This window comes from Camarhynchus parvulus, chromosome Z (genome assembly GCF_901933205.1).
Source record: "Camarhynchus parvulus chromosome Z, STF_HiC, whole genome shotgun sequence".
NCBI classification, from domain to species: Eukaryota; Metazoa; Chordata; class Aves; order Passeriformes; family Thraupidae; genus Camarhynchus; species Camarhynchus parvulus.
The window spans coordinates 44,363,219-44,391,092 of NC_044601.1; the positions used below are offsets into that span (position 1 = coordinate 44,363,219).

At 37.5% G+C, this 27,874-nt stretch overlaps 1 protein-coding gene across 3 annotated transcripts; it reads left to right on the forward strand.

Annotated features, from left to right (window-relative positions):
- The first annotated feature begins 284 nt into the window (after positions 1-284).
- Positions 285-22,350, forward strand: LOC115915521 (COBW domain-containing protein 1-like). 3 transcript variants are annotated; one of them, XR_004061504.1, is made up of 15 exons: positions 285-440; positions 1,493-1,579; positions 2,446-2,542; positions 3,784-3,875; positions 4,947-5,006; positions 6,065-6,102; positions 9,541-9,587; positions 10,272-10,358; positions 11,144-11,188; positions 13,690-13,746; positions 16,392-16,443; positions 18,318-18,386; positions 18,497-18,562; positions 20,401-20,511; positions 21,182-22,350. XR_004061504.1 is itself a non-coding variant. In XM_030968989.1 (15 exons), the coding sequence occupies exons 1-15, from the start codon at positions 329-331 to the stop codon at positions 21,253-21,255; spliced, it is 1,113 nt and encodes a 370-aa protein (XP_030824849.1). In that variant the 5' UTR covers positions 285-328; the 3' UTR covers positions 21,256-21,707. The 3 variants fall into 3 exon arrangements, 2 of the variants coding, with proteins under 2 accessions (XP_030824849.1, XP_030824851.1); XM_030968989.1 differs by having other exon boundaries at positions 20,382-20,511; positions 21,182-21,707; XM_030968991.1 differs by lacking the exon at positions 21,182-22,350 and having other exon boundaries at positions 20,366-20,481.
- Positions 22,351-27,874: the final 5,524 nt, after the last annotated feature.

A 27,874-nucleotide genomic window follows, 5' to 3' on the forward strand; every position in this document is an offset into this window, starting at 1 on the left:
GCGCTGTCCCTGCTGGACCAAGGGGCCGCCGCACACAAACTCGGCGACCCCCGCCAGCCGCCGCACACAGACATCACGCCCCACCGTGATCCCGTGGACCAACATTCCCCTCACGGCGAGCGCCGCGCCCCGCCCCGCTCCGCTCCGCTCCCCGAGCTGCGCCTGCGCAGAGCCCCCGCACGGGGGAGGTGCCCTTGGGGCCGAGGCGCGGCGGGTCGTGACGCCACCCGGTGACGTCACTCCGGAGACACCACCCGAGCGACGTCAGTAGTGTGACGGCAGGGGGCGCCGGTGGCGGGGGGTGGCTGGACCGGGGCCGTCCGCGCTTATGGAGGACGAGGACTGCCCAGACCTGGTCCCGATCGGCGCCGGCGGCGCGGAGCTGACCGATGCCGGCCCCGACAGGAAAATCCCCGTGACGATCATCACGGGGTACTTGGGTGAGGAGAGGGGGCGGTGCTCGGCAGCCACTGCGTGCGGGCAGGGAAGGCCCGTGCGGGCGGGGGCCTGCGCCCCGCGGGCCGGGTGAGCAGCGGGGAGCCCTCCGGCCGCTCCGGTGGGTTTGCAGGGCCACTCTGAGCAGCGGTGTAAGCACCCAAAGGGTTGCTGCTTCCACCACCCTGTTTTCAGGAGCCGCCTCATTCAGGTCACGATTGACAAATGGCTCTTGGTCACTTCGCGTCAGAATAGTGCAACATATGTGGCTCAGTTAAATGCAGACTGCATTGCAGTCTGAAAAACGTGAGGTTCGGCGTTTTTCCCGTACCCCTCGGCCGGCAGAGTTACTGTGTGCTACACGCAGTTATGGACTGTAAGGACCTGCTTAAATTTAGGATCGTAGTCACTGTTCTGAAAATTGTAACTTTGTACTGCATCACAGTGTTGCAGAGAAAAATCTCTTAAGGACAAATAAGGAAGGTTCCATAGTTGTAGTGGTCACCTGCTTTGGGCTAGACGATGTCCAGAGATCCCTTCCAGCCTTGACAATTCTGTGATCTTGTGCATAGGATGAAACTGCTTCTAAGGTGGTGTTGTGAACACGTTTTTTAACACGTTTTTAACAATGCCCCGTTTAAAGGCAGTTAGTAGCGCATCCGTGGTTAGTGATGACAGCGCTGGTCAGAAAAGGCAGTAAGAGGGAGAAGATTAAGTGTGCCTTCTGTTAAAAGAAGCGTAAAAGTTAGTGTTGTAGGAAAAAACTGCCCAGCTGGTAGGGAACTTGTAAGTTTATCAAGTACTGACACTTAATGAATGGAAAAACTGTGAGTCATTTAAGACTGCAATTTAATGTCCTGATAGTTATATGAGTTGAAATATATCTACAAATTAATTTCTACATCATTAGAATAGAATGTAGGACATTAGAATGAAACCTTCTGTTTAGAAGAGAATTGCTTGAAGTGTGCATGTGTATGCATAACAGTATTTAGTTTTTATTTGAAATTTTACATTTTTTTTTAACATTTTAATAGAAATATGGTCTGTGTTCTAGGTGCTGGAAAAACAACTCTTCTAAATTACATACTGACAGAACAGCATAATAAAAGAATAGCAGTTATTCTGAATGAATTTGGAGAAGGTATGTAAACGTGCAGAAATCTTTCTTTTTGCCACAAAATGACAAGTACATAAACCTGCTGGAAACCGAGACTGTTGTAATTTTAAATCCATTACTGAAATTATTAACATACCTCATAGTCTTCAGAAAGGCTGAAAGTATTTTTACTGGTTTTCATAAAGTAGTGACATGCATTAATCTATTTTGCACGTAAATGTAGGCCCTCAGAGTAAAGTAAATAAATACATCATCCTGTTGGAAGTGCGATACCTCCATTTGTCTCGCTCAGTTTCAAGCAAATGGAAATTGAAATAATATGTTGATAGATAATATTTTGTTAAATTTCCTTTCCTTTCAGCCATTTGCAAATCACAAATTATCCTGCACCAAGAAAATGGGGAGATGTGTGCTTGATGGCTGTGGTTCTTTGAACTCTTTGCTTTCAGAACTTTTAATTGCTCTAGCTGTAATTTCATATCTGTACCATAGTCAGAAGCTTACATTGTTTACAGTTTATAATGTGTTGGTGGGGGGGGCTCTTTGTTTGTTTTCATCAATAAAGATGTGTGTAGCTTTTCTTGTCACAGAGCCCAAAAGAAAATGTACAGACAGAGCCTTTATTTGATAGGGAGGCACAGGCTGGTGTCCCTTTCTTTTAGCAAAGTTTGTGGCATTTATGATATACTGTCATCCAGTGGGGTTTGATCTTTGTGGAATGAGCTTTGTCTTGGCTTTTAAATTTCTCATAAAATAGAAAATACAAATTTCTTAAGAACATGTCAGAAGCGTGGTCTCGGGAGAAAAGAAGGTAATCCACGTATCTCTCTCTTACAGGCATTGTCATGCAAGATAGTAGATTAAAAATATAGCACTACTTGTGTTTTCAGGAAGTGCCTTGGAGAAATCTCTGGCAATCAGTCAGGGTGGAGAACTCTATGAAGAATGGCTGGAGCTCAGAAATGGCTGCTTGTGCTGTTCAGTAAAGTGAGTACAAGTTCTGTGCAAGTTCTTCCGGTGGATATTGTGGGCAATTGAGGAAGGGAGAAGACATCCAGGATTTGGTTCCTGAAACTGATGGTAGAATTGATTGAGACTTGTTTTGTTGGATGAAACAATTGGAATTTGGAAGGTAGAAATTTATTTCCTATTGCTGCCTTTCTTGATTTGGACTTGGTGTCTTTCAGAAAAGTAATCTAAATACCATTTTATGCAGCATGGGGATGTTGTAGAGTAGGAATCTATCCCTCTATTGTTAATATAATGTGCTTCCATGTAGAGAGCTGAAGAGCCAGGTAGGCTGGAACTAGGACTCAGGTTTCCCAATTTCCTCACAAAGCACTTAGTCTGCTTCTTTAGTTGTACATTGGTTACTACTTCAATATGGTATTCATCAATAAGGATGAATGGAAAACCTTTTGTGACCTAATGAAACACAGTATCCAAATCTGTAAGCTGATGGTCATGGTAAAAAGCAAGAGAGTATTTGTTCCTTTGACATTTTTTTTACCCTGTTTGTTGCACTGCTGAATTGTTTGTGCTAAGTTTGTAAATAAGGGTCATGGCCTGTTTGTCCTAAGAATTTGGGAGAACTGGTCTTATGCCTTAAATAGTAATAGGTAGTAAGTGGAAAACAGAAGGTCTTACTGGATTCTGTTGTTCTGGGGAAGGAATGCTGTCTTAAGAGAGGCATAAAAGTTTTATATACACTGGTTTTTTTATTGTTTTTTTATGCTGTTTTATATGCTGCTGTGTTTTATATACAATGATTTCTTTTAAAAATGCTATACATTTCTGCTTTAGGCTGACTTAATCAGCTCTAATTTAAGTAAATGGCATGTTAATCTTGGTGTAGGTGAGGTAGAAAGGCAGGGCACCATGCTTCGCTTCTACCACCCCTTATTTCTGTAATATCAGCTGCCAAACCAAATAGTTCCATATCTACACAGCCCTACTGTCCTTTACAGGTTGTTCAGTGTTTGAAAACAAACCTGGTGGGATTAGGCAAATGCTATTTTTAGACTAAAATGAAGCAGAAAACTAAAATTTGCCTAATAATGTGCCAGCAGATAACTAAATTTTTGTTACAGACTATAAGTCTGCAAGTGTCCTGTCTCAGAACTTTTGCTTTGATGATACCGACACTGTGTTCTGCATCAGAAGATACATTTAAATACATGCTTTAGCTTGTTTTCTCTGTTCTCAGGTTTAATTGTTTCTTCTTACAGGGACAATGGTGTGAAAGCAATTGAGAACCTGATGCAAAGGAGAGGAAAATTTGACTATATATTGTTAGAAACAACTGGTTTGGCAGATCCAGGTAGTTCACATTACAATTTTCATAACCATGATAATGATTCTGTTTTTATGAAGTGCTTATTTGCTCACCAGTTAGTTCACTTTGACAATTGTAATATAAAGTGGTGATTTGTCAGGCGCCTATGCTTTGGTGGTGGTAGAGACTCCAATGAAGTGATTCAAGGTGCAGATATGAGGTTGTGTTTGGTTGAGTTCTGTTTGCTGACCTTGGTCTAAATTGACTCTAAAACTTAGTAGAAATCCAGCTAAAATATATTTCCATTTAGAGAAGACACTGGGCTTAGCAAAGAGAAGCATACTCTGAAACTGGTAGTTTTCAATACACTTTTGATGTTCTACGTTCCTCCTTTTAAAGTCAAAATAGTTAGCATCTGTTGTGTTGTTACACTGGTTGTGATAGGCCTTATATTTTGTGAAGTTGTAAAATATACTGTGAAACAGACTAGTACATTCTTAAAGAGCAATAATAGATTTTACAAAATCCTTCTGTGTTCTTTAGTAGTATTTATTATAAAAAAGGTGTTTAAACTTGATCTCATGTTAGGAATAGCTATCCAAAACAGTTTTCTCTAAACCATCCACATTAAAAATCTGTTGTAGATGGAAAGGGAAGGAAATTTTTATCAGAAATTCAATTTTTTCCCCTTTAGGAGGCTGATGCTTTCCAGCTCAAAGCTAAATAGTTGTCATTATAAAGTAATTTTCTTCAAAAGACAGAACATTGATTTGGCCTCTGTTGCACACAAATTCTGTTTGAGTCAAATTGGAAAACTATTAAGCTTTTTGGAAAAAAATCAATAGATACCAGAAAACGATTTCATGTTGTGCCCCCTGCTATATCTTGCCTGAGTAAGCACTAGAACAGCTGGCAGGTATTTGGGTTTGATACAGAGTGGTGTTTGAAGGACTGCATCATACCATTTCAGGTGGACAGTTTTAGGTGTTGGAATGACTTTAGTCACTGATCTTACTGTTAGCACTGCAAATAGAGTTTTTCTATGAAATACCTCAGTGTTGGTAGTTTACTGGAAAAATCTCAAATTTGCAACTGTATATATACTACACTTCTTAGGAGCTGTGGCGTCCATGTTTTGGGTTGATTCTGAGCTGGGAAGTGACATCTATCTTGATGGTAAGTGCAAGCTTATTTTCCTGTGTATTGGCATTTCATATCTGGATTTAGAGTAATGTATTCTTGGTGTTTTAAGGCAGGGTTTGAGAAAATGTGTGAAATGTATAAACTTGGTTTTCACACTGGCAGATTTGATCACAGAGGTGTCCCTGCTTATTCTGATGCTTGTTTATTTACTTGGGGAGGTGCTCAGTCTTGCAAAAGCCAGCAAAAGTTGTTTAATGCTTTTCTGAGGGATCAGGTATGGACAGCTGTTGGCAGTGATGTAAGGGGAAAATGTCATTAGCTAGATGTTATAAAACCTCATTTAGGAGTAATATTACAGCATGCTTTTTTTTCTTCTTTCTTCCTTCCTCCTGTTCTACTGAAATGCAGTGTTTCCTAAAGGGTTTCCTATTTTTCTGAATTCATAAATTGTCAAAACCTGGATGTTTCTGCCTTTTGTTTTCTGTTTTCTTCACCTATTGCACTTGTTGGCGCTAATATTTGCTGTGTTCTAACAAAAACCTGAGATTACTGAAAGATAAGTCATCACTATATGTAGTTAAAGGCAATATTTTTAATGTAGGAAAAAAATTTACTTTTTGGCTTAAAAAAATCCCCTACTAACATTTTGGTCAGTCTGTAAAATACCCATCTAACCAAGGAAGGAAACATTGAGTTCAATAAGAAGGAACTTCCTAAGTTTCTGCCAGAGACTCTCAAATTCCTGGTCAGTTACTATCAGAATGGCTGCATACATCAGTCAGTCCTTTAATTTGTCTCAGTATTCTGTAAAAGCATACCTCAGCCAGTTTCCTCTTGTGGAAGATGAGGCATCTACTTTGTAAGAATTTATCTCACCCAGTTCCGTAGACATTTTGCTACGACAGATAAGACAATAAATAAAAAAATACTTGGGTAACAAGTTTAATGTTCACATGCTTTCAGTGCTTCCAGTTTATTATAACTAGTTGTAAATGTGCTGATATTGTTACCTTTGTACAGGAGGGTTGCAAGTTGTTAAACTGTCAGCTGCATTTAGCACATTTCTATTCCACTTTAATGTTTTCTTTTAGGTATTGTGTCTGTTGTTGATGCAAAGCATGGATTGCAGGTAAGTTACTAGATTTGTTACATTGTTTAAAACTGCAGCATTAGAACAGCTATTGCAGTAATGTTCATGTGGATTAATTAATTTTAACAATAGCTGTAATTCTTAGATTGAATGAGGACGTATTTCATTATTACTGTCTTTTGGACGGGCACAAGTACTGATATTTGCAGGAATTCACATTCTTACAGACACAGCAACAGGTGTGACAAGAGATGCCAGGTTGCTAAGTACTTGGTTTCTTCTAGTTCTATCTCTTCACTCTGGAATGTTGTTTTTAATCCAAATAGGCATTTGAATTGCTATAAAAACAGTGGAGAAATTGGTCACTGGTCTGTGTTACTTGAAAGGAGAGGACTAAGAACAGATGTCTTACACCAGTGTGGTAACAAGTGAGTTAGGGCTCCGCCTGGGAAGGGGACTGATGTAATGGTAGCTCTGGCAGGGAGAAATGCGAGCACAAGTGTCCTGGTACTGCTTCACATTAAAATGTTATGTGGAAGCAGACAAAAAGAGCAGGTATTAGAGTAATCTGTATATAAAGTATAATATAAGAACAGACATATAGAACAGTGAGCTTAGGTCAGCAAAGATTGTGATTAATTCAAATAGTTCAGCTTTTTTTTTCTTTATTTTCTTTTTTTTTTTTTTTTTGTAATAGGTGGGTGTAAATATAACTATTTGCAACTTAATAACTTAGGAGGTTACTGCTTTGATTGGGTACTGATTTTGCAGGATTAAAAAAAAGTGACCATATGAAAAAATGCCTTCATCATTATGAGAAATGCTGCTCACTTTTCAAATTTCAAAGGTTTATTAAACCTTAACAAAATACAACAAAAGGACTGAATAAAGAGAAAGACCTTGGGGGGAAAGGGGGACTATGGAGAGAACAGAAGATGTCCAAATGACAAATCACAATAAGGTAACTATACATTAATAGAACTTCTCTTACATACACATAATATTCATCCTTTAATTGCAGGAGCCAGCCACTACATTACCCATCTATAATAATCATATAGAAATTCCATACTGTGAAAGTGTTTGTAACATTTCTGCATTTACAATGGCTGCGAATGGCTCAGAGAACTGAAGAACAATGGTTTAAAAATAAGAGAGTAGTTCTTGCAGTGTAAGATTTTTTTTGTTTGCATTACATGGGTTTTTCCTGTCATTTGTGCTTATCTGATAGCTGATTTACCAAAAGGGTAAATCAGGTTAGCAGTCCTGTTCTCTCATCAATTTGTCTTGGGCTGGAACAGAACAAATAGAACCTCATAGCAATTGGGCAAGTTAAGTTCATTGTGTTCTGCAATAACATTTGTGGAGAAGTTGGTAGAAGAGTAAGGTGAAGGGGGTGATTTGCCCTTCCAAGCAGTCATTGTCTTCTAAATCAGCTCAACTATCACAAGAAATCATATCATGTTTTAGGTCAGCCCCTTTTCAGCTGGGTTCCCTCATATTAATTCAAATGTGTTTTATATTATATATTGCTTGCAAAAATGTTGTTCTGTTTATCTTTTTCTTCATGCAGTGCTGAAATATTGTCTTAGATGAAATATAATTGTGTTGCACACAGCAGCACTAAATTACTACTGAAAATGAGTTTTTAAAATGCTAGACTTTAAAGTAATATAAGAGAAACAACACAAAAAATGTTTTGAAACATTTAAATTTTCTATCTACATTACCTTTGGCACCTCAATGAAAACATACATAATCTAATCAGTAAACCTGTAAAACACTGACATCTACTCAGAATAGTAGGAACTTCATACTTTCTTAGTTGTGTACTAAGTAAACTTTGGTATAGAAGGACTTGCTAACTTGTTAAGTTCCTCTGATTGCGAAGCCTGACCTCAACAGCTGCTGATCATTCAAAGAACTTTGAAAGCCATACAGGTAATGGCATTGAGATAATGGGCAGCAATTTAAGTATGTCATGCTTCAAAGAACCAACCCATTGCAAGAAATGCTGACAAACATTCCCTGTGACCAACCATACCACCATCCCCATGTTAATTGATACCATGGGTTATCAATCTAACAGGTTTGGCACACAGCAATCTGAAATACTAATTTCATTAATCAAGGGTGAACAGTTGGACAGCTTGAAGTTGCAGTCTTCAAATTCCAGGACCTGACATCTGGACTACTGACGTTTGATCTTTTCAGGGCAACAAACCTAAACATTAATTGAATAGAATCAATACACAGAGGATTACAAAGAAGAGGTTAGAGGAGAGGTTCCTGAGAGTCATCTTGTTGTTATTATCTGCTTAGGTTGTGCACAATCAGGAAATTGTTTTGTTTCTTTTTACATGATAGACTCACAGTATGCAATAACCTATTTTTGCTTTTCTACAAGTAAAATACTGTTAGATGCCTGGTAATTCCAATAAAGAAGAATAGTTTTCTAGGTTTTTAAAAAGCTGTATATTTCCCATAACAATTGATTCCACTTTTAATTTGTTATTTCTGTAACTTGAAACTGAGATTTTAAAGTAATATTCCTGGTACATTTAGAGCTGATGAAGAAGTGCACAGGATTCCAACTTTCCTAGAGATTAAAGCATAAGTGGCAAGTTCTTACTAATATTACAGCACCAGTTTGAAGTTTTTCTGCCTCCAGATGTTTGTGACATTTCTATCCTAGAGATTACTACCTCCATGGCAGAGTGGGTGGAAAATAACTTGTAGCTAGATCTTTGCTGCTTCAGTGTAGTCTGTTGCTGTGCCTAAGTTAAATAAGTGTTTGTCTTGCTAAATGTTATGCTGCTGCTTGAGATGCAGGTATTTTCTTCCCTTTCACTAATTCTTCTGTGAAGACATCAGCTTGGGCAGACAAGTGGAGATGATACTGAAACTCCTGTAGCTTCTGATTTTGGACAGTCTTGCCAAAGAGCAGTGGTTTATTCATACAAACCTGGAAAAAGTTACCAGTTTTTACTATCAAAGTACAGTTTGTCTTGTACAGTCTTCCAGAGAAAAAGAGTGTGAAGTTGCTTATAAGAAATACTGTATTGCAAGCCTAGCCTGTGTTTTGTTAGTTAGTTGAGTTCACATTCATTTGTAAAATAACTAAGCCTTTGTTTTCTTCCAGATGTATTTTTTCATTGTTACTGTATGTTATGGTAACTTTTTTACTTCGTTGTAAAGCTGAAAAGTAATGAAATACAAAGTTTTCCAACTCTTTAGCATTCTAATAATAAAATCAATTAGAAGAGTTTGCTTTAAGCTAATTATAGATATCTGTAATGATGAATATATAAATGTACTTTTTCACTATCATTTAACAGAAAGATTCTAGATGCCATCTTCCTTAATACCTTGTCAAAAAACAGACCTCAACTGCATTGGATTTACCTTTCTTTAATTGCAAATAAATTTGAATTTAATTTGAATATGATTAATCCAATTATTTTAATTTTTGTTTAGCACTTGACAGAGGAGAAACCAGAAGGCCTTATTAATGAAGCATCTCGGTATGGATGTGGAAATTAATTTTATATATCAAGCTGGGAATTGCACTGTATAAAAGTTCATTGGAAATGGGTTCTTTTATAGGGCTTTTTTCTCCTGCTTTACTTAAACTGAGGTAGATTGGTGTAATGAGGCAAAATGTGGAAAAGTAACATCATGGTTCATTTGATCTTTCTGCTAAGAACGGACTCTTCTGTTTTAATAGTGATGGGATTTTATTTAAGTGAATGAGAAGCACCCTTGTTGGGGAAATTAAAAGTTTCGTGTTAGGCTCTCTCATGCTTGAAGCAGAACAGGAGATAGAAGAATACTTTTTAATAAATATGGAGGCACAATAATTAAGGGTTATTGTAACGGTTGAAGTCTTCATAAAGTAAAGAAATTTCAAGTATTGCATTAAAAGGATCACATAAGGATATAATCTCACTGGCAAATTGAGATTTGTAAAGTTGTTAAATCACTAAGCACTTTGGATTAGATGACATAAAAAATCCAAACAAATAAACAAAACGACCCTGAAATAAAAGAATCTAGCAAGCCTTGATTTGATCTGTTAAGGCACAGAAGAACATATTGAGAAGTCAGTAGTACTTTAATAATTCTCCATCATGTTCTAGTTTCTGCCTTACAGATAAAGTACTTGTTTGTTAGTGATGTCTTTCTCTCTTTTTTTTCTTAATACATAGGCAGGTTGCATTAGCTGATCTTATAATCATCAATAAAACAGATTTGGTTTCAGAAGAAGAATTGAATAAAGTCAGAACGTCTGTGAGGTATGAAACTTTTGGCATAACTGTAACACTACTTTCTCAAAAATTAATTTAAACACAGTTACTTCTTTACTGCTGTTAGAATAGAAATTAGATCTCATTAGATGGACAAAATTGATAAGCTTATAAGAGAAAAGAGACTGCCTCTTCTGAAAGATACTTCTATGTACTTACACAATTTTAGCATTTTGTCTATCTTGGTAAGATTCGATGTTGTTTACTAAGGACAGACCTTTCTCTTAAGCGTTTATGTTTTTACATTTCTGAGCAGCTGATGCCATTTTTTGAGAATTAGCAGAAGTGGAAAAAAATCTGCTGGTAAAGATGAGTTCACTAGCAAATGGAAAGATATATGGAGGAAGTCCCAAACAATTGTCATGGGAGCAGATGAATCAATGGTCTGAATCAAATTAATGATCGAAGACATTACTCTTTTCTATCAATACCATGATAAACCAAATTAAACATTAGCATTTTAAAATACTTTACAACTGTATTAGTTTTTTGAAATATGAAAATAAAAGTCCTTAGACTGAGCAGAGTGTATTGTGAATAGCTTTGGATAGGAAAATGCTGTTGTCACTGGTGGTATCTTGTTGTCAGAGCTCTTGAAGTTCCCCAGCTGTTAGTGGAAACCAAATATCTCAACCGATATCTGATAGTTATTTAACAAGCTGATAACAGAGTTGGGATGCTATTTCACATGATGCTGTCCATGGTTAAGATATTCAAATAATATATCACGGTTATATTTTCATCTAACTGATGATTTTTCTGTTTTATTTTAGGTCAATAAATGGACTTGTTAAAATTCTAGAAACACAAAGATCAAGGTATTAAATGGCCACTATTACTAGGTACTAGATCCTGCTTCTTTTGTGTCAGTTTAAAGTGTTCTATTAAATCAGTTTTATTAAAGGAAAATTATTGAATTAGAAATATTTAATCCAATATTTATTTTATGAATAAGCATCTAAAAATTTTTTTAGGAAGTAAAAATGTATTTCTAATTTATATTTTTCTTCATTAGTGTTCATGTCACAGAATACCAGAATGAGTGAGGTTGGAAGAGAGCACAGTGGGTCATCTTGTCCAACCCTCTTGCCAAGCAGGGTCATCCCAGAGCACATGGCACTGTAGGATTGTGTCCAGGTGGTTTTTGAATATCCCCCATGAAGGAGACCCCACAGCCTCTCTGGGCGATCTGTTCCAATCACCCACACAGTAAAGTACTTGCTCATGTTCAAGTGGGACTTACTGTGTGTTAGTTTCTGCCTGTTCCCTCTTGTCCTGTTGTCTGGCAGCACTGAGAGCCTGGTCCACCCCCCTTCAGGTACTTCTGTACACTGAGAAGGTCCTCTCTCAGTCATCTTTTTGAGTCTGAATAGGCCCAGCTCCCTCAGCCTTTCCTCGTCAGTGAGGTGCTTCAGTCCTTTAAACATCTTTGTTGCCCTCCCCTGGACTCCCTCCAGGAGCTCCGTGTGTCCCTGTGCTGAGGAGCCCAGAACTGGGCACAGAACTCCAGGTACAGCCTTACTAGAGCTGACTGGAGGGGCAGGATTACCTTCACTGAACTGCAGGCAGTGCTCTTCCTAAGGCATCTCAGGACACCCTTGGCCTTCTTGGCCACTAAGATACACAGTCAACCAGCCTTGTGACTGAAGAGCAGTTTGCCCAGCCATGTTTGGTTTTGAGCTAATAATTGGGTATGTGCACTACAGTGTTTTCCTTCAATTGTGTCACCCTAAATATTATTCTCATTGCTGCTGCAAATAAGTTGTTACTATAAAATGACCTTGAAAACAGGGGAAGGTAGTTACAAGAACAAAAAAAAAAAAAAAAATCATTGCACTGGTTTTTGTTATTTTTACTTGAAATTCTGACTCAGATTACTTCTTCAGTAAGGACTTAAATGGATTCTGTATTCCCAGGAGCATTAGGAGAGCAGTATATCTTCCAGACTGCTAGGACTGATTTGTGCACTTTTATATCAATTATTGGATTATTGTGATCAATGTTTGTAAAATAGAGGTTTTTGATTTAAGCAAATTTAAAGGGAAGGTAATAGTCATAATAAAGTATACTTGGCTTTTTAAAGTTATTGTCAAATGTAGTTGGAAATTGTAGAGAAAAATACTTGCTCTTGTTGGGTGATCATATAGGACCAATTTTGAAGAAGATACTGAACTACATTATTTGTGTTTTAAATGTCCATTAGGGGGAGATCCAACATGTGATCTCTTTGCATATTTTATGGTGTCTGATGCCAGCTCGCACTATGTTTTGGATATGAGATAAAGTGGGCCTCGGATTCAGTCCTCAATGACAACTCTTTGTTACTTGTAAATATTCTTCTGCAAATGTCACATACAGTCTCTTCCATTATTAAACATTCCAAATGTGAAATCAGCACAAAATTAATTTATTGGCATGTTATTTGAGGACATACCCTTTTTAAGAGGGGTTTGTCCCTCAAAAGCCCACATTTAAAAGGGAGGGTTACTATATGAATTTTTAGAACACTGCTGAGAACAACTGACACTGAGCTGATCATGAATTTTACACAGGAATTGTTTGTGTATTCCATTATAAGTCTTTCATCTTAGAAACTGCTTGGTACAACTACTGTTGAATGTAAAAGTTTGATGATTCTGGTTGTATTCCAGAGGTGGGATTTTTTTACCTGTCATGTTCTTTTTATTTAGCCCCATGTCATTAACTGTATCTGAAAAGCTGTCAGTTGCTATCAGCAGGGAAATCTGTAGTCTATATTGCTTTGTGAAGAAAAGTTTCTTATGCAAGTTTATAGGTAGCCATTCTTGTAAGCAGATATGATTGGTATGGCCTATTCTGTATGGCATTTTTTATTTGTCTATTTCAAATTGTAGAGTTGAAATTCCTAGTGGTAGTGCTTCCCTCATAAAGTTGTTTCAGTTTTGTTTGCTAACAGTGTGTCAGTATAAGCTACATGTATTCTGGGGGTTTGTGTCTGTATTGAGAGGCTCAAGGCTTCTTTTCCCCTTCATGGAAAATAATTTTTTATTCAGACATAATGAATAAGGGATTTTATCATACTTTTGGAAATACCTTGTATTTTACTGTAAAACAGAAAATTTTAAAAATTTTGCTTCTGTGCTTACATATTATTGTGTAACTAAACACAGCATTTTCTTGTAGAAGACAGTACCAACCACTGATACCCAAAAATAAGGCTAAGTATTAATGGCATTAGTCTTATAGACAAGAAAAGAAATATATGCTTCAGTAAACACCTTTAAAACCTGACATTTAAATACATGAAAAATACAAAGCTTTCTTTTTCTCCTCTCTTTAGAGTTGATCTCTCTAATGTCTTGGACCTACATGCTTTTGACAGTTTATCTGGAGTAAGGTATGGTGATAATTTTCTTCTCTTCTGTTAGAAAAAAATACTTGTGTATGAAACAGACACACTGAAATCCTGGCTCAAATTCTCTTAGAATTTCTAGTTTAGACTGTCCTGTCTAGACCAGGACAGTCACATTTTAAAAATTACTGCTTTATAAGTGGTAATATTAGATGGAATTATTTTCATCTTCAAATGCCTGCAAAAACCTTTTGACCTTATAAAGTTAAATGAGCCAGAGTTTGTGTGGTTGGTTGGGTTTTTCCCTAAAATGCAAGTTTTGGTTTAGTATCAGAGTAGATTTGTACACTTCTTTGGTTCTTTTAAAGCATTTCAAAATTTTTTCTCCTTTGTATTGTGATGAAATGGAGGTCTCTGTAGATTTCACACAAAAGAATGAGGGACTAAGGTTCCACAGCAAACGAAGGTTCTACGAATTCTGATAACTATGTTTGTCATTCTTTGGGTTTTTAAATGCTGAATGCATGATTCAACATCCTGGATGGGTGCAGGAGTAAAATGGGAAGGAAGGGGGAAAGGTCTTTCACACAATGAACAGAAAGACCTGAAGAACAGCAAAGGGAGTGAGGAGTACTGGAGCAGTCATAAAGTAAAGGAGGGAAAAGGAGGGTAATATCAGCTTAATTGTTCAGTAGGGAGAAATTGCAAGACATGCAAATTAGTAACATCTATTAGATAATGTGCTTGTGAGATTTCCCTCTGAACTGGTACAGTACTATTAAAATGATAGGATATGTCTTTTTTTGCTGGCGCTGGCTTTGTCTAATCAGTGAAATACTGTAGTGTTTGTTTCAAGATTTCTACCAATGGCAGCATCAGCAAAATACCAAACTAGGCATCCAAAACAAAGTTAAGGGAGGAAGGAGACTGGTATATCCTTTAGAGGCAATAGATAACTATTAGTTTGTAAGCCAGATCGTAAATCCATATTTCGAGTTCTTATAATGGATCAGCTAACTGAATTGACTCATGCTGGAGCCACACAGCAGAGATAACGCAGTAAAAAGATGTGAACCAGAAACAGATTGTTCCTGTTAACAGCAGTTCACAGTTAGATCTGATTACTTGTAATATTAGGTGATGTTCTATGAAGTTTACTAGTTTGCTGCACTCCACAGATCTGAGAAAGTTCTTAAGAAACTGACAAAAAAAATCTTTATTGCTTTCCTCAATCTAGTGTTCTCTCTTACCTCACTCAGTTACTTTGAGCTTCTCAATATTTGGTATTAAAACAGAGGAAACACTCTAAAACGTCAGCATTTAAAGACAAATTCTAAATTACCAAGAAGATTGTAGACTGCTTAAATAAAGTTCAGCTTATGTTGTTGTATGTTTGAACTCAGCACAGCAAAATTGCTTACCCTGTTTTTAGTTCCTAGACACAGAAATTCTTACATAAAATATTAGGGGTGGTTTCAGTGCCATCACCTGAGTAGAAAAACTTTGCATCCAACAGCACTTGAACACAAATACACATCAGTACATAAATAATTTGTTTTAATGGCACACTGCAGGAAGGATTTCTGTCAGCAGACAGATAAGTCATCTGTTTGGTGTGACTGTGTGATAGAACCTTGTAGTCTGGATATACCCTGAAGTCACAGGAAACACATCATGAATTCTGGATTCTGTGAAGGGCAGTATGAGAATAAGATAGCAAAGCAAAGGAAGCAGGAGAAGTAGGAATGTGAAATATTGCTTCTGTAGCAGATAGTGCCTTTTTTCCCCACCATAAAGGCTTCTTAAAATTTTACAGTCATCAGGTTAGGAGGAGGGACTTCAATGGGCAATCTTCTCTGAAGTGGCAGAGGGCATCATAGTAACTTGTGCTACCGTATTTCTTCTCTGTGTGTTATTCACAATATACAGAAAAAACAGAAACAGTACAGAAGATAGTATTTGAAGAAATTTTGTGCTATCTCGATTAATTGAGACAGATGTGGATGTGAAATCTAAAGTTGCAATACAATTTTCCCACGAAAAGATGCAGTAAGACCCTAAATATTAGTTTACAAAAGAGGTTCCCAAGTGGAGCTTGAACTTAGGGTCTTACTGAGTAGAGAGTATCTGTTTTAAGTTAGCAGGCACACTGCATAGTAGAAGTGAGCTGTACAGCTGAGAAGTGGGAGCTGGTATACGGTATTTCAATTAGTGTTACAGATTTTGTTCTCTCAAGCAACAGCTTTGTACATTCTTTTCTTCTTGATTTTCAGATAATTGTAAAGTTTTTTAAAAAAGGGAACATCTAGTACCTTGATAAATTCTAGTGGTTTATTTTTTCTTGCTTCTTTTAATGATGTAGTTTGCCTTTTTTGCAGAAAGGAGTATCAAGGGTCTTGTGTTCATTGAAGTATAAATGTTTTCAATGCTGAAGATATTGGAAATCAGGACTATAATTCTCTTTATGTTTTAAAAAGCATAATTTTCTAAAACAACTATATCAAACAAATATAATTAAACATTTCTATTTTGAGATTAAAAAGTAATTAACTGTTGAAGCTTATTCTGAATATATAGTCTATCTTTGATATTTCAGCTTTGCTCTGCAATAGTGGAGTTTTTAAAATTTTGAAATAATGACATTTTGCCAATCCTACTCAAATGTGACATTTAACTTCACTTATTTTCAGTTTGCAGAAAAAGCTTGAGCATGTAAAGGCAACACATGCACATCTAGATAAGGTAATTACCAAAAATACTGCTTTGGTGGTTTTGCAGCAACAGGGCTGTTCAATACTGCATGCTAATTTTGTTACCATTTCAGAAGGTTTCAGTTAGGGTGTAATGTGTTCTAAGGTATTTGGAAGATGACCTAGATTACACAAAAGGAATGTGCTTTATTGTAGATAGATTCTAAATGGGTATATTAAGTCTCACTGTTAAAAATAGCTTACAGGCTTCCAGTGCTCCAGTCAGTCATATCATTTGTTGATTCACATGGAGGGTATTAGTGAACCAATAGAACCACTTTTTTTTTTTAGGTATTTGCAGAAACAAGTCCTAAATTTGTAGCCAGTCTGTCCTGTAGGTTTTCTATCCAAAACAAAATCTCTCTGGTTGAATTGTGGGTCACAGTCCTCGTTGGGGTGCCCCTAGGTAGGTGGAGTCTGCCCATAGGCCACGAGTCCCCTCAGAGGCTGCAAAAAAGTAAAACCTTCTATTTTTTAAGGTGTTTTGAAAAAGTGAGCTTTCTGCAGCAGGTTTCTATAATTACATTGAATTTTCAGGTTAAAATATGATGCATACAACGTGCCTGTGTTTTTATTTTTAAACTGCATAATTTAACTGTGAAGTTGCTAGTCTTGGAAACAGGAAAAGGCAATAATAATTTAATTTTGGAACTACAGATTAAATGCAAAATCAGTTCATGCTTAATTATAATTACAACGACAATACTGATAGTTTTTGTTTAATCAAAATTCTTAAATATGCTTAGTTATAGAATCTTAATAGATACCTAAAGTAGATGGAAATGTTAAGTAGAATCTTTCCTGAATGTTATGTCTTATAGTATCCTTGCGTGTATTATTAAGGAGATTATTGTTAGTTTTGTAGTGTGTAGCAGACAGACATTCAACAGAATTCATTGTTAGTATCTGTGTTTAGTTTAACACCCACATATTTAAGATGATTGTTGAGACATTTGAGGCATAATGAGGGCAGAACACTTCACACAGAAGGCTGCAAGTCCTTGTTGTAAGACAAAGTGTGCTTATTATCTTTGTGTTGAAGGTCAGCAGAAACAAACTGCACTGTGCTTGGAGCGCAGTGAACTTCGGTCTGACGTGTTCTAGCTGCTCAGACTGTTAGCTCTTGGTTGTTTAGATAAGTTTACTTGGTCATTAGATGAACATTTGCTGCTTGTAGCTTTAATTTTTTTTTCCTTAATTTTAGACTAGTCATCAGAAGGTAGTCATTTGAAGGCATTACAGGAAGTGATTCTCTCTCTGTTCTTCCAAACCATTGAGCAGTTATAGTGACAAAAATAAGACATAATTTAGGCTTTAAATAAATTGTTAATTTTAAACTACATGTTTTATTTTCATATTTTCTTTTGGTAATTGATCCTGAGCAGTTAGTTGGCAGTTGCTTTGGCACAAAACTTAACTTCAGACATCTTGATTTTCTGAATCTATTCCTACATAGTCTGTTTATAAACAGCTTTTTTTACAAGGCAAGTACAGATTGCCTTTTATGAAGACTATGTTGGTTATTTTTTGTCTGATAGTATTGTCATCAAGATCGGTAAGCCAAAAAATAGCATTGTTAACCATATTTGAAAGCTTGATCATAGTAGTCTCTACAGCAAAGAATTACATGGTAGCAGTTCAAGGCATTGTGTCTGCCCTGTAAGTGCACACCCAAACAGAAACAAAAAGTAGAGCTTAATTTAGCAAATTAGAGCAGAACAGAAATAGAGATTTATTTTTTTTTAATTTGATATTGTCGTATACTTGCCTTTTTATGAGGCCAAGTTATAAAGAACACTTTTTGAAATTACTGTTATGGGATGTATATTCAGTGTGGTAATAATAAGTGTATCTTGCCTTTTGCAGGCTATAATTACAGTAACATTTGAAGTTCCAGGAAATATAAAAGAAGAAAACTTAAATCTCTTTATTCAGGTAAGTAATGGATCACTGTCAACTCAAAAAATCATTGTAGCTTTTTATAGAAACTCTATGCCACTTTTATAGAAACTTTATGCCACTTTGTTTATGGATTCTTTTCATAGAATCTTCTATGGGAGAAGAATGTGAAAGATAAGACTGGATGCACCATGGATGTCATAAGACTGAAGGTTAGTCAGAAACTAACAGCTTCTTTTTTGTGTTTTTTTGTCTTTACACCTAAAAACTGCACTGTGCTGTGAGTTACAGACCTATCAAAGGTGCTGCTGTAGCGGAGCAGATGAAATGGAGAGTAGCAAGCTGTCATTCCATGAATGACTCAAAAAGAGATAGCTGGCAGAGGAGCAGACATTGATCCTACTTGTTTTCAATGGGGAGGGCAGATGTACAGTCCCCGAACATCAGTGGCAGGGTTAAAATTCAAGCCATAGTTAAAGCACTTTTAATTTTCTATCTCCATTGCTTTGAGAGATACTATTCATCTCACATATCTAGGATTGGGATATTGTAGAGTGGATCCTATAGATTGCTAGGTGTACTTAAAATTGTTGTCATAATATGCAGAAATTCAATTTGGCTTAACATAGGAATGCAATAGTAGTTGTGGTCTACAATTAACAACTTTTTACAGTATTGTCAGGCTGTGGTTTTAAAGATGCAGCTAATATGTATTCATCTTCATGGGCACTTCATATGTTCTTCAGATGCTTGGTTTGGAGAAGAGTAGAGGTGACAATTCAGGATCTACTTTCATTTACCTTATACCAAGCAGCAAAGTAAATAATGAAAAAATAAGAATCCAGTCTGTCATTTGTCAGGCTGTAAGAAATATAAGAGAGTAAAGCTCTGGTTTGTTTCCTGAGAACCCTTGACCATCACAGATAGAAAAATAATTATTCTAGTTTTATAGGAAGGAAAGTTGTTTTCTTGCTTTCTCAGCAACAAAATTAAAGTATCTTGGTCTTCTCCTTCCTGGCAAATAGAAGAGTAGCCACTGAAGCTGCCTGAAAAGCAGTAATGCCGTGTCAAGCGTGTTTTTGGTGTATTGAGCACTGGAATCAAAATAATCCTTAATGAGATGTGAAGCCTGTGATAAGATGTGTGTTGTCCCTCAGTCAGAGACAAATACCTCAAAGTAAATGAACCTCAGGCAACTAATTACAGAACAGGTTCCAAAGTTTGTTCCTTTTATATTTATGTTTTATCTGCAGTCATAACCCTTTTGGCAGTAATAGTCATAGAATTCCAACTAATAGTTCAAATGGAGACCTATTTTATGAAATATTTTAAACTCTTTCTTTCTTTAGGGAAGTGTCCTGGTTTAGGGCAAATTCTGGGAGGAACTTCCAGGAAGTATAAGACATGTTTTACAGAATGTGTTCCACTAAAATATTTTAGAACATTGTGCTATGAAGTGATGAGAACTGTTTTAATAGAGCTTTTGATATGTGAGTTAATGGACTCATGCTGACTATGATGTCTTCTAAATCTGTTGCTGGTTGTTCTACTTCGCAAACGTTTATTCCTTCTCAATAGTCAGAGATTCTGTTTCAGGAAAGTAAATATACTGATCATAAAAGCTTAATTGGACTAATCTGAACTCAGACATTTTTGTTCATTTTACGTCATTTTGTTGGCAGGCAGACTTTTATGGACTCCCATGTCAAACACCATATATGCATTCAAAGAGGCATAGTAGATGATGACATTTAATTTTTGCTTGGGCAGGCTAGGTACTGACAAATGAGGAACAGAAGGCAAAGTATGGTAAAATGTAATTCTTAGCCTTTAACAAAATAAGGAGATGTGAAAATGGATGTTATGAGTAGATGTGTTGTTTGATAATATATGCTTATTTTGACTAAAAAGTGCACAGGTGCCAGAAGTACTATTCCCTGCTTGAACTAGATTGAAAGTTTTGTTTCCCCTCTTACATATTTTATTTTAAAAGTTTTGTTTATATACCCTAACAGTTATTTTTCTGATAAGGGACTGGTATCTATTCAAGGCAAATCTCATCAAGTGATAGTCCAAGGTGTCCATGAGCTCTATGACCTAGAAGAGACTTCAGTAGCCTGGAAAGAAGGTGAAAAGAGAACAAACAGGCTGGTCCTAATTGGTAAGAGGAAATTACACATCTCCTTGTTTGAGTTTAAGAAGCTGGTTTTTTTCACAGACAGTCTCTCAGACTTGGCCAGTGAAAAGCAATCAGGCTAAGCTGGCCAGAATTAGTGCAGTGAGTTTGTTCAGCGTAACCCTCTTTTAAAGGCTTATCCATCAAAACCTCCTGAAGTTCAAAATTGCAGCTGAGAGAAACCTACGCTATCCCTATTAGTGCCACAAAAATCAAACCGAATCAAATCAATAAAATACTAAGCTTTCATAAATTATGTTGGCATATTTAATCTTGTTTCTAAAATCTGTAATTATAAATTGAATGATGGGAATAGTTTGAATGTTTGATCAAATATTTAAAAGTAACTGTAAGCAAGGTTATTATAGCTTTAAAATGTTTAAAATCAGTTTTGTTTCTGAAAAGCTTGCAGTACCGAGGTTCTATATTTCTATTTTGTGTTTATTTGTTTGCTGTGTAAAGTGTTTTATTACCAAAAATAACCTACTTTTTTCCCTTTCCCTTATTTGTGCTTGAAGTCTATTGTTGCCTTAATTTTAATACTGCTGTTCTCACTGATTGATATAATAAACACTTATGTTAGAAGAAGCTACTTGTATGTGGTTTTTTGTAATGTGCTGTAAAATACAGTTAGATATTTTATTTCTCTTTACAGGCAGGAACCTGGATAAGGAGATCATCAAAGAAGTATTCATAGCCACTGTGAGAGAAGAACGAGGAAACAGTTGACATAAAACTTTAAAAAAGATTAAATGTCTGTTTTAATCCTGCAAGGATTTTATAGCAGAAAAGACTGAATGGCATGGACTATAGTAGATTCTATATCCTCTTGCAGTTTATGCAACAGTTGAACCCTGAAGTCTTCCTAAGAATTCCAGCTGACCTACTGCTTTAAGATTAGCTCTTATGGTCTAGAATCAAACACAATTCTCCTATTTTGGATTTGGCTGAAGCTGTGTCAGCAACATCATGTAACTGTGCAGAAATGGAGACAGGCAAAAGGCTGTTATGTTCCCTGTGAAGCGTTACTGTAGGGGTATGGGAAACATGTTTGAAGCTTAGTGCTTTCTCTTGCTAACTCTCTTCCACTGGGAATGAAGCAATAGTGATTATTGCCAGTGATATAATCACAGTACAAAATGTTTAGTGTTTACTATTAAACTGTCTTCCATCTCTTTCCACTTGCTTTGTGATTTTTGAGTGTATGCACCCATCCCAGGTACTGTTCTAGCTGTAAACCTGTTGTGTAATGAAACTAAAAATACACAGGTAGCAGAGGCACAAGATCACATGGAGTAAATACTGTCTACACAAAAGCTGTGCATGCAGTGTTTGGTCACATAGTCAGCAGTTTGAAAGAGGTAGCTGAACTCTTCAGTCTTCTAGGCCATCACCCTGCCAGTTCAGGATTTAGGGAACTGGGGACTGCACCTTTCCACTGTGTTCAGGCTGCTCTACATGATTTCTAATGAGGTTCTGTGACACTACTTTGAAAACCTAGTCTGAAGCTTTTATCTCCCTGCTCATTACAATTTAGAGTTCAACTTCTTGTCCTGTACATTCTCCCGTATTCTTTGTTCACCTCTTATCTTTAGAGGGATATTTTGACTTTCACATGTGTGAAAGCAAAATGAGTCAATGCAGGAAAATAATGTAGAATTAAAAATGTTTGCAAACAAAATTCTAGGACATGCAGTTCTGAAGGATGGACTTTTAGCTATAGTGCTTGCTGTGGATGCTTGGTGATGTGTCTGAATAAGCAGAAACTTGTTTTCACTACTAGGGTGGTATTACTTGTCTCACACCTAGCATTAAAAAGAAAAGAAAGAGGGCCATTCCCTCAGCCACTCCTTTAGGCAGTATCAGCAATCTTAATTTTTTCACTTTGCTTCTACTGCAATATATGAGTTTGGAATTTGTTTTTAAAAGAGCTGAGGATGAAGATATTAATCTTTCACTGCCCGGAGCTGGTGTCTCAATTGATTAAAATACTTAAATAATGTATCTCAGCTAAGATAGAACTCCTTACTCACCCAGTAGATACATCAGCAGGCATGACTTCATTCCTTGCATTAGAAGTAGCTTTAGATAGCTTGAAGTAGTTTTCAGAACTTATTTTTTTCTCTGAAGCAAGGTATAAAGAGAGAACAATCTGCTTACATACACAATGTTGCTTTCTGTTTAGCAGACCTTGGTGGCATTTGAGTGAACTGGTATAGCTGAGTGACACTGTTTCCCTTAGCAGTTAGAACTCTTCATTTTTAAAACTAGTAAATGTTCTGTTTTGGACTGCATAAATGACACAGAGTCCTGCATGAAAATTTGTCAAATGATTGCCATCACTGTTACTCATTGAGTATTAAGATCACATAAATTTAAATTTGTGGATAATACATTTATAATTGTTAGTGCTTTTGCTTCCATTTATCACAGGAAAAATGATCAAAATAACTCTTAAAAAGGCCTCATGTAATGGAGGAATGCTGTTCTCTTTAAAGCGATTAATCTCTGAAGTGTTGCTAACTTTCAGTTTGCAAAAAAGTTCAGACCTAATAAAAAGAGCTTCAACCATGAGTCATAAGGGAAAAAGATGGATGACTTACACAGAGTCATTTTTGGATGCTTATTTTTAAATATTTGTTGACGCACCACACACTCCACCACATGCTAAAATTTCCGTGGTGACTGTCAATATACTGGGGGTTTTGTTGCTGCGGAGGGGCATTTCTGCAGCTGGAAGTATAAGCTCTGCACTCTATAGCTCATGTTGGTACCACTTACCCTTTCTTGCTAGGACTTTCCCTGCACTGCTTGCAATGCTCATGTCAGAGAAGCTTTAGTCAGTATGCAAATCTTGTCTGCTTGTCTTCTGTAAACTGTCTGCATATTTCAAGGCATCCCCTGGAGTGGAGAGCAAGCAGCTCCTCAGCAGGGGTGGAGTTTGTACTCCTCTTGCTGGCTGTCAGGATGCCCCAGTGCTTTGTCCTCTATTCCATTCATGCATAATGGCACTGGAAAAATGCCAAGAACCTCATCTTTGGCCCCATCTCCCAAGAAGACTGCTGGTTACATTTCTTGGATATTTATTTAACCAATATTTTCTCATCTGGTCTTACATGCCCAGGCTGAGGTGCTATGTCTTGTCTCTGGATCATGCCAGAACCAAAAGAAGAGGAAAGATAATGACAGCTCTGTAAAAGCTGTGCAATTACTGTAATATTTGTGTTACTGGGAGCTATGTCAAGGATGGCCTTCTCCAAGGAGCTACAATTGGGCTGAAGTGAGGTTGTGTGGGAGGGTGAAATGGACAGGCAGACACCACTCAGCCCTGTCTTGGGGTTGTGGTGTGGATGGTGGGGCAGCCCGGGGATGCTCAGGTTGGGGTGAGGAGGGATCTGGTGAAGACAAATATTAACAGTTCTTCCTGTGCAGGTTCCAACAGGGGCACAGCCACACCTGAAGAAATGATGGCCATCTAGACCTGGCCTTACTTCCTAGCCAGATTGCTCACACTAATGGTGCTTCAGTCCCTCCACCAAGAGCACAAAACTAGGTAGGAAGTGATCTTGTTAACAAACCCCACACATTTTGTTCCCTAGCAGAGGCTGAGGAGTTTCTGTCCTAGAGGCAAATTGCAATGATTTGATCACTCCTGTGCTTTCATGAATATCAAACATCTACAGAAATAGACTTTACAAAGCAGCATTTTCCCCCACATATTTTTAGGAGATCCATTAAACTTTAACAAAAATGATATCCTTACACTCTTGTGCTATTTGTTTATATCACCTGTTAGGTTTAATCTTCAGGAATTACCTGGGAAGATTAATGGACAATTATGGTTTAATTTATTATGCCCTTTAAAATTTAGGCAGTTCTGAATTTGGTAGTATTTTACTAGATTCTTACTTTTTAATCTGTATGTATAACCTCCCACCTGCTGGAGCATGGAACATGTTGTCCATGTTCCCTTCCAACTCCTGTAGGCAGGATGTGACCAGAGGGGACAGGATGGATAGGGTTGGGTTCCCAGCCACCTGCCTGTCTTCGTGAGCCACCCTGTTTCTCTACTGCCATCATCAGCCCAGCTGCCCCGCAGAGCTCACAGCAACAGCGTCTGCCTCTCCTTGTGAGGCATCTCCTCTGCTACCAGGAGCATTGGCCCAATGTCCATTTTTTGTTACTGCTCCCTCAGTCCACATGAGCAACCATGATTTGCTCATCCTGCACTGCTCTACAGCTTCACATTGCTTCCAGATTTGTTATATAAATTGTATATACATTATATACACCACATACAGGTCCAGGTCTGCATGGTTTTAACTGATTGTAGGTGAATTGTTTATAGCAGTGCTAGGCCTGTGCTGCATGTCTTATGACCCCTTATGCCTGTACTCCTCTACAACACTTGTCTCCATTTCTCAAGGCCACTGATACTGTATCAGTCATGTTTCCCTATGCTTCATCCTTACATTAAAGCCAAAAATACCTCATCCTACACAGAATGGCAGCTTGTAACTACTAGCTGTAAAAACACTAGCTGTAACATCCAAGGATAAAACAGTAAAACAAATTAGCAATTTGCACCTGGCCAGTTAGAGAAACTGCTGTCACAAATAAGTTGAAGTCAGAGCTTCAGGCAGGTCGGGAAAAGATTGGCCAGACCAGGTGTGGCAAACCTCAGCCCTGTGGCCTGCTACTGGCAGTGGCATCCTGCAGGATGACAAGGCTACATTCCCATCCCAATGCCCTACACATAGTCCATTGCTCTTCCAGCTGTGTACATGCACGCAAAGGGAACAAAGAGGAAATCCGAGTCTGGCTATGGCCAGACAGAGAGCTTCACAGAGACACCAGGGTTCCAGCACACCTTGACCTCAGTTCCGCACACACCAACATCCACAGAAATTTTCAGAAAAGAGTGCAGCTGTAACAGATCAAACATCAAGCAGTCTAGGATGTGTATTGCCCATTAAGAAATGAGTAAAGCACTTGTAACTTGAATTTACTTTAAAATATTGGTCTAGATTGTGGTTTTGTTGTAGTGCTTCCAGTCTTTGAGCAGAATGGACTTACTGATCTTACTGTTCTCACTCACCTAGTCTGAAATACCTACTAATTTCACATTGCTCTCTTAATAGGATTCAAATCTGTTGCATCTCTTTAAGTTTATTAATTTCAATTGACAGGCACAATTAATTTGTTATTTGGTTTCTTTATTGCTTTCTCTGTACTGTTCTTGAAATGTTCAAGCTTCTTTTTAATCGAAATGAGCAGCTAATAATAATCTTATACTGTTAAAATTTGTATTTTTTATAATTTTACTTAAATGCGACAGTAAAGGCTACATTTCTCTGTCTTGACCAGTGCAGAATTTTGTTTTAATTTACAAGAGGCTGGTGAGAACCACAGCATTGAATCTCATAGAGAAAGTTTATTCAAAACCCCTACATATATACTACAATTGCCTGCTAGCAATATATAACAACATACTGCCATTGTAATGTTACAACGAGATGAAAGGGCCTGGTTGTTGTAAACTGATATGGATACTATCAGTGTACTGGGGGCTACCTGACTAAAGGCTTGACACTCCTATGACATTTAAACTGTACTTTCCAGGTGGTTTCAAGCATAACCATAGAATCACAGAATCATAGCACAGTTCGATTCGGATGGGATCTTTAAGGGTCATCTAGTCCAACCCCTGCACTGAGCAGGGACATCTTCAACTAGATTGGTTTGCTTATAAATCACAGCCTGAATAAACAAAACTTTTTAAATCATAGTGTTTTTATTTGCTTCTTGGTAAATGTTCTGCTACTTGTTTCTGAAAATATGCCTGTGCAATCAGTGTCTCCCTTAGAGGAATTGGAGGAAGGTGAGTAAAAATGAAAACTGACACAGTTGCTGGAGTTCTGGTTTGCAAACAGGAATATCAGAAAGTCGTATCTCAGAGGACAATTCAAACACTGTAAAGCAGCATATTACTTGAGCTGAAATAAAGATTTTACTATCGAATAAGTAAGAAAATTTTACTTGGTGAAGAACTCTGCTGTTGTTTCCAGGGGAAACCGAATTTGTTCTAAAAGAGAATTTATCCCAGCTGCTCCATTTCTTTGTTTTTCCCTTCTAGTAGCCGATCTACTGTAGGAAGTCACATTAAACGAGTATTTGGTGTCATCTAGTGGTAACATTTGGTTCAGCAACTTTGTCAGCTGTACAGCAATGCAGATGTAGTCTTCTAGGAAATTCTATCTGATTTTGGTCTTACGCTTTTTTCTAGTTAGTAAAGGAGAGAGATTATGGAGAACAAAAATCTGTATCCCTTTAGACTGACGGTTCACTCTAAAACTAAAGTGAGATTTTTCCCCCTGCAAATTCTTTCCTCTTTCTTCTAAAAGTAAGAGAATACTAACTTCATGGTTTTGATGGAGGACTTTGCTGACACAGTTGCAAGACTGAATTATGATATCAAAAGTGTATGAGAAGGTAAGTTTTAGCATTCCTGCCCCACTGCCATAGAAAGAGGAATTACTTTAATCATGTTATTCAAAAAAGAGTGGTCAGAGTGAAGAGTGTTGTGTTCATGAAATTTTTTAGTTTGGTGGGGATTTTCTTTTTACCTCCCCCAACCCCTCAGGTATTCCTGATGCTACAGGATGGACAGTGTTGCTGATTAATTATATAGCCTTGAAAGTGACTGGATGGGAATTGGCATCATTGACATAATCTGATGCAAAGTAAAACCTGACAGGCAAAGATCAACAACAGCAAGTCAAAACAGCACCCTCAGTTAAATAGGTAGGTAGAAACAGTCCTTCCCTTCTGTGCAAGAGGAGCATCCTGGGGGAAAAGAGCTGGTAATTCTAGAGTAACTAAGCATGTTACTTCTCTAAAAGCACTGTGGTCTAAATAAGACTGACTTGTTCAAATGAGTTCAATGACAGATTCATTTTCGCAGTAGTAGGCTGCAGAACTAGATGAAAGGTCAGGCAAAACCAAGAATGGAAGACACATGAAAACAGAAAGCTAGTTTGTCTGACAACAATTTTCCAAATTGCATATGTACTAATGGATATCCCTAACTAAACACCCTTCCTGTCTTGCAGGTCATGAAAAGTGAGACCAAACTGTTCAGAGATGCGCCAAAAGGTTTGGTAGGTTACAAAAGAGAAAAATAAATCAGACTTTGGCTGCGGACAGAGCTCTGCAGAGGCTGAGAGAACAGATACGCCCACAGAAGGAGGCGCTGCTCAACCACTTTCCACACCTCATGGCGGCACCTGCAGTCACCCAGGGCCCTCAGCTGCTTGTCAGGATTTGGATCCAAATCTCTTGAGGCATC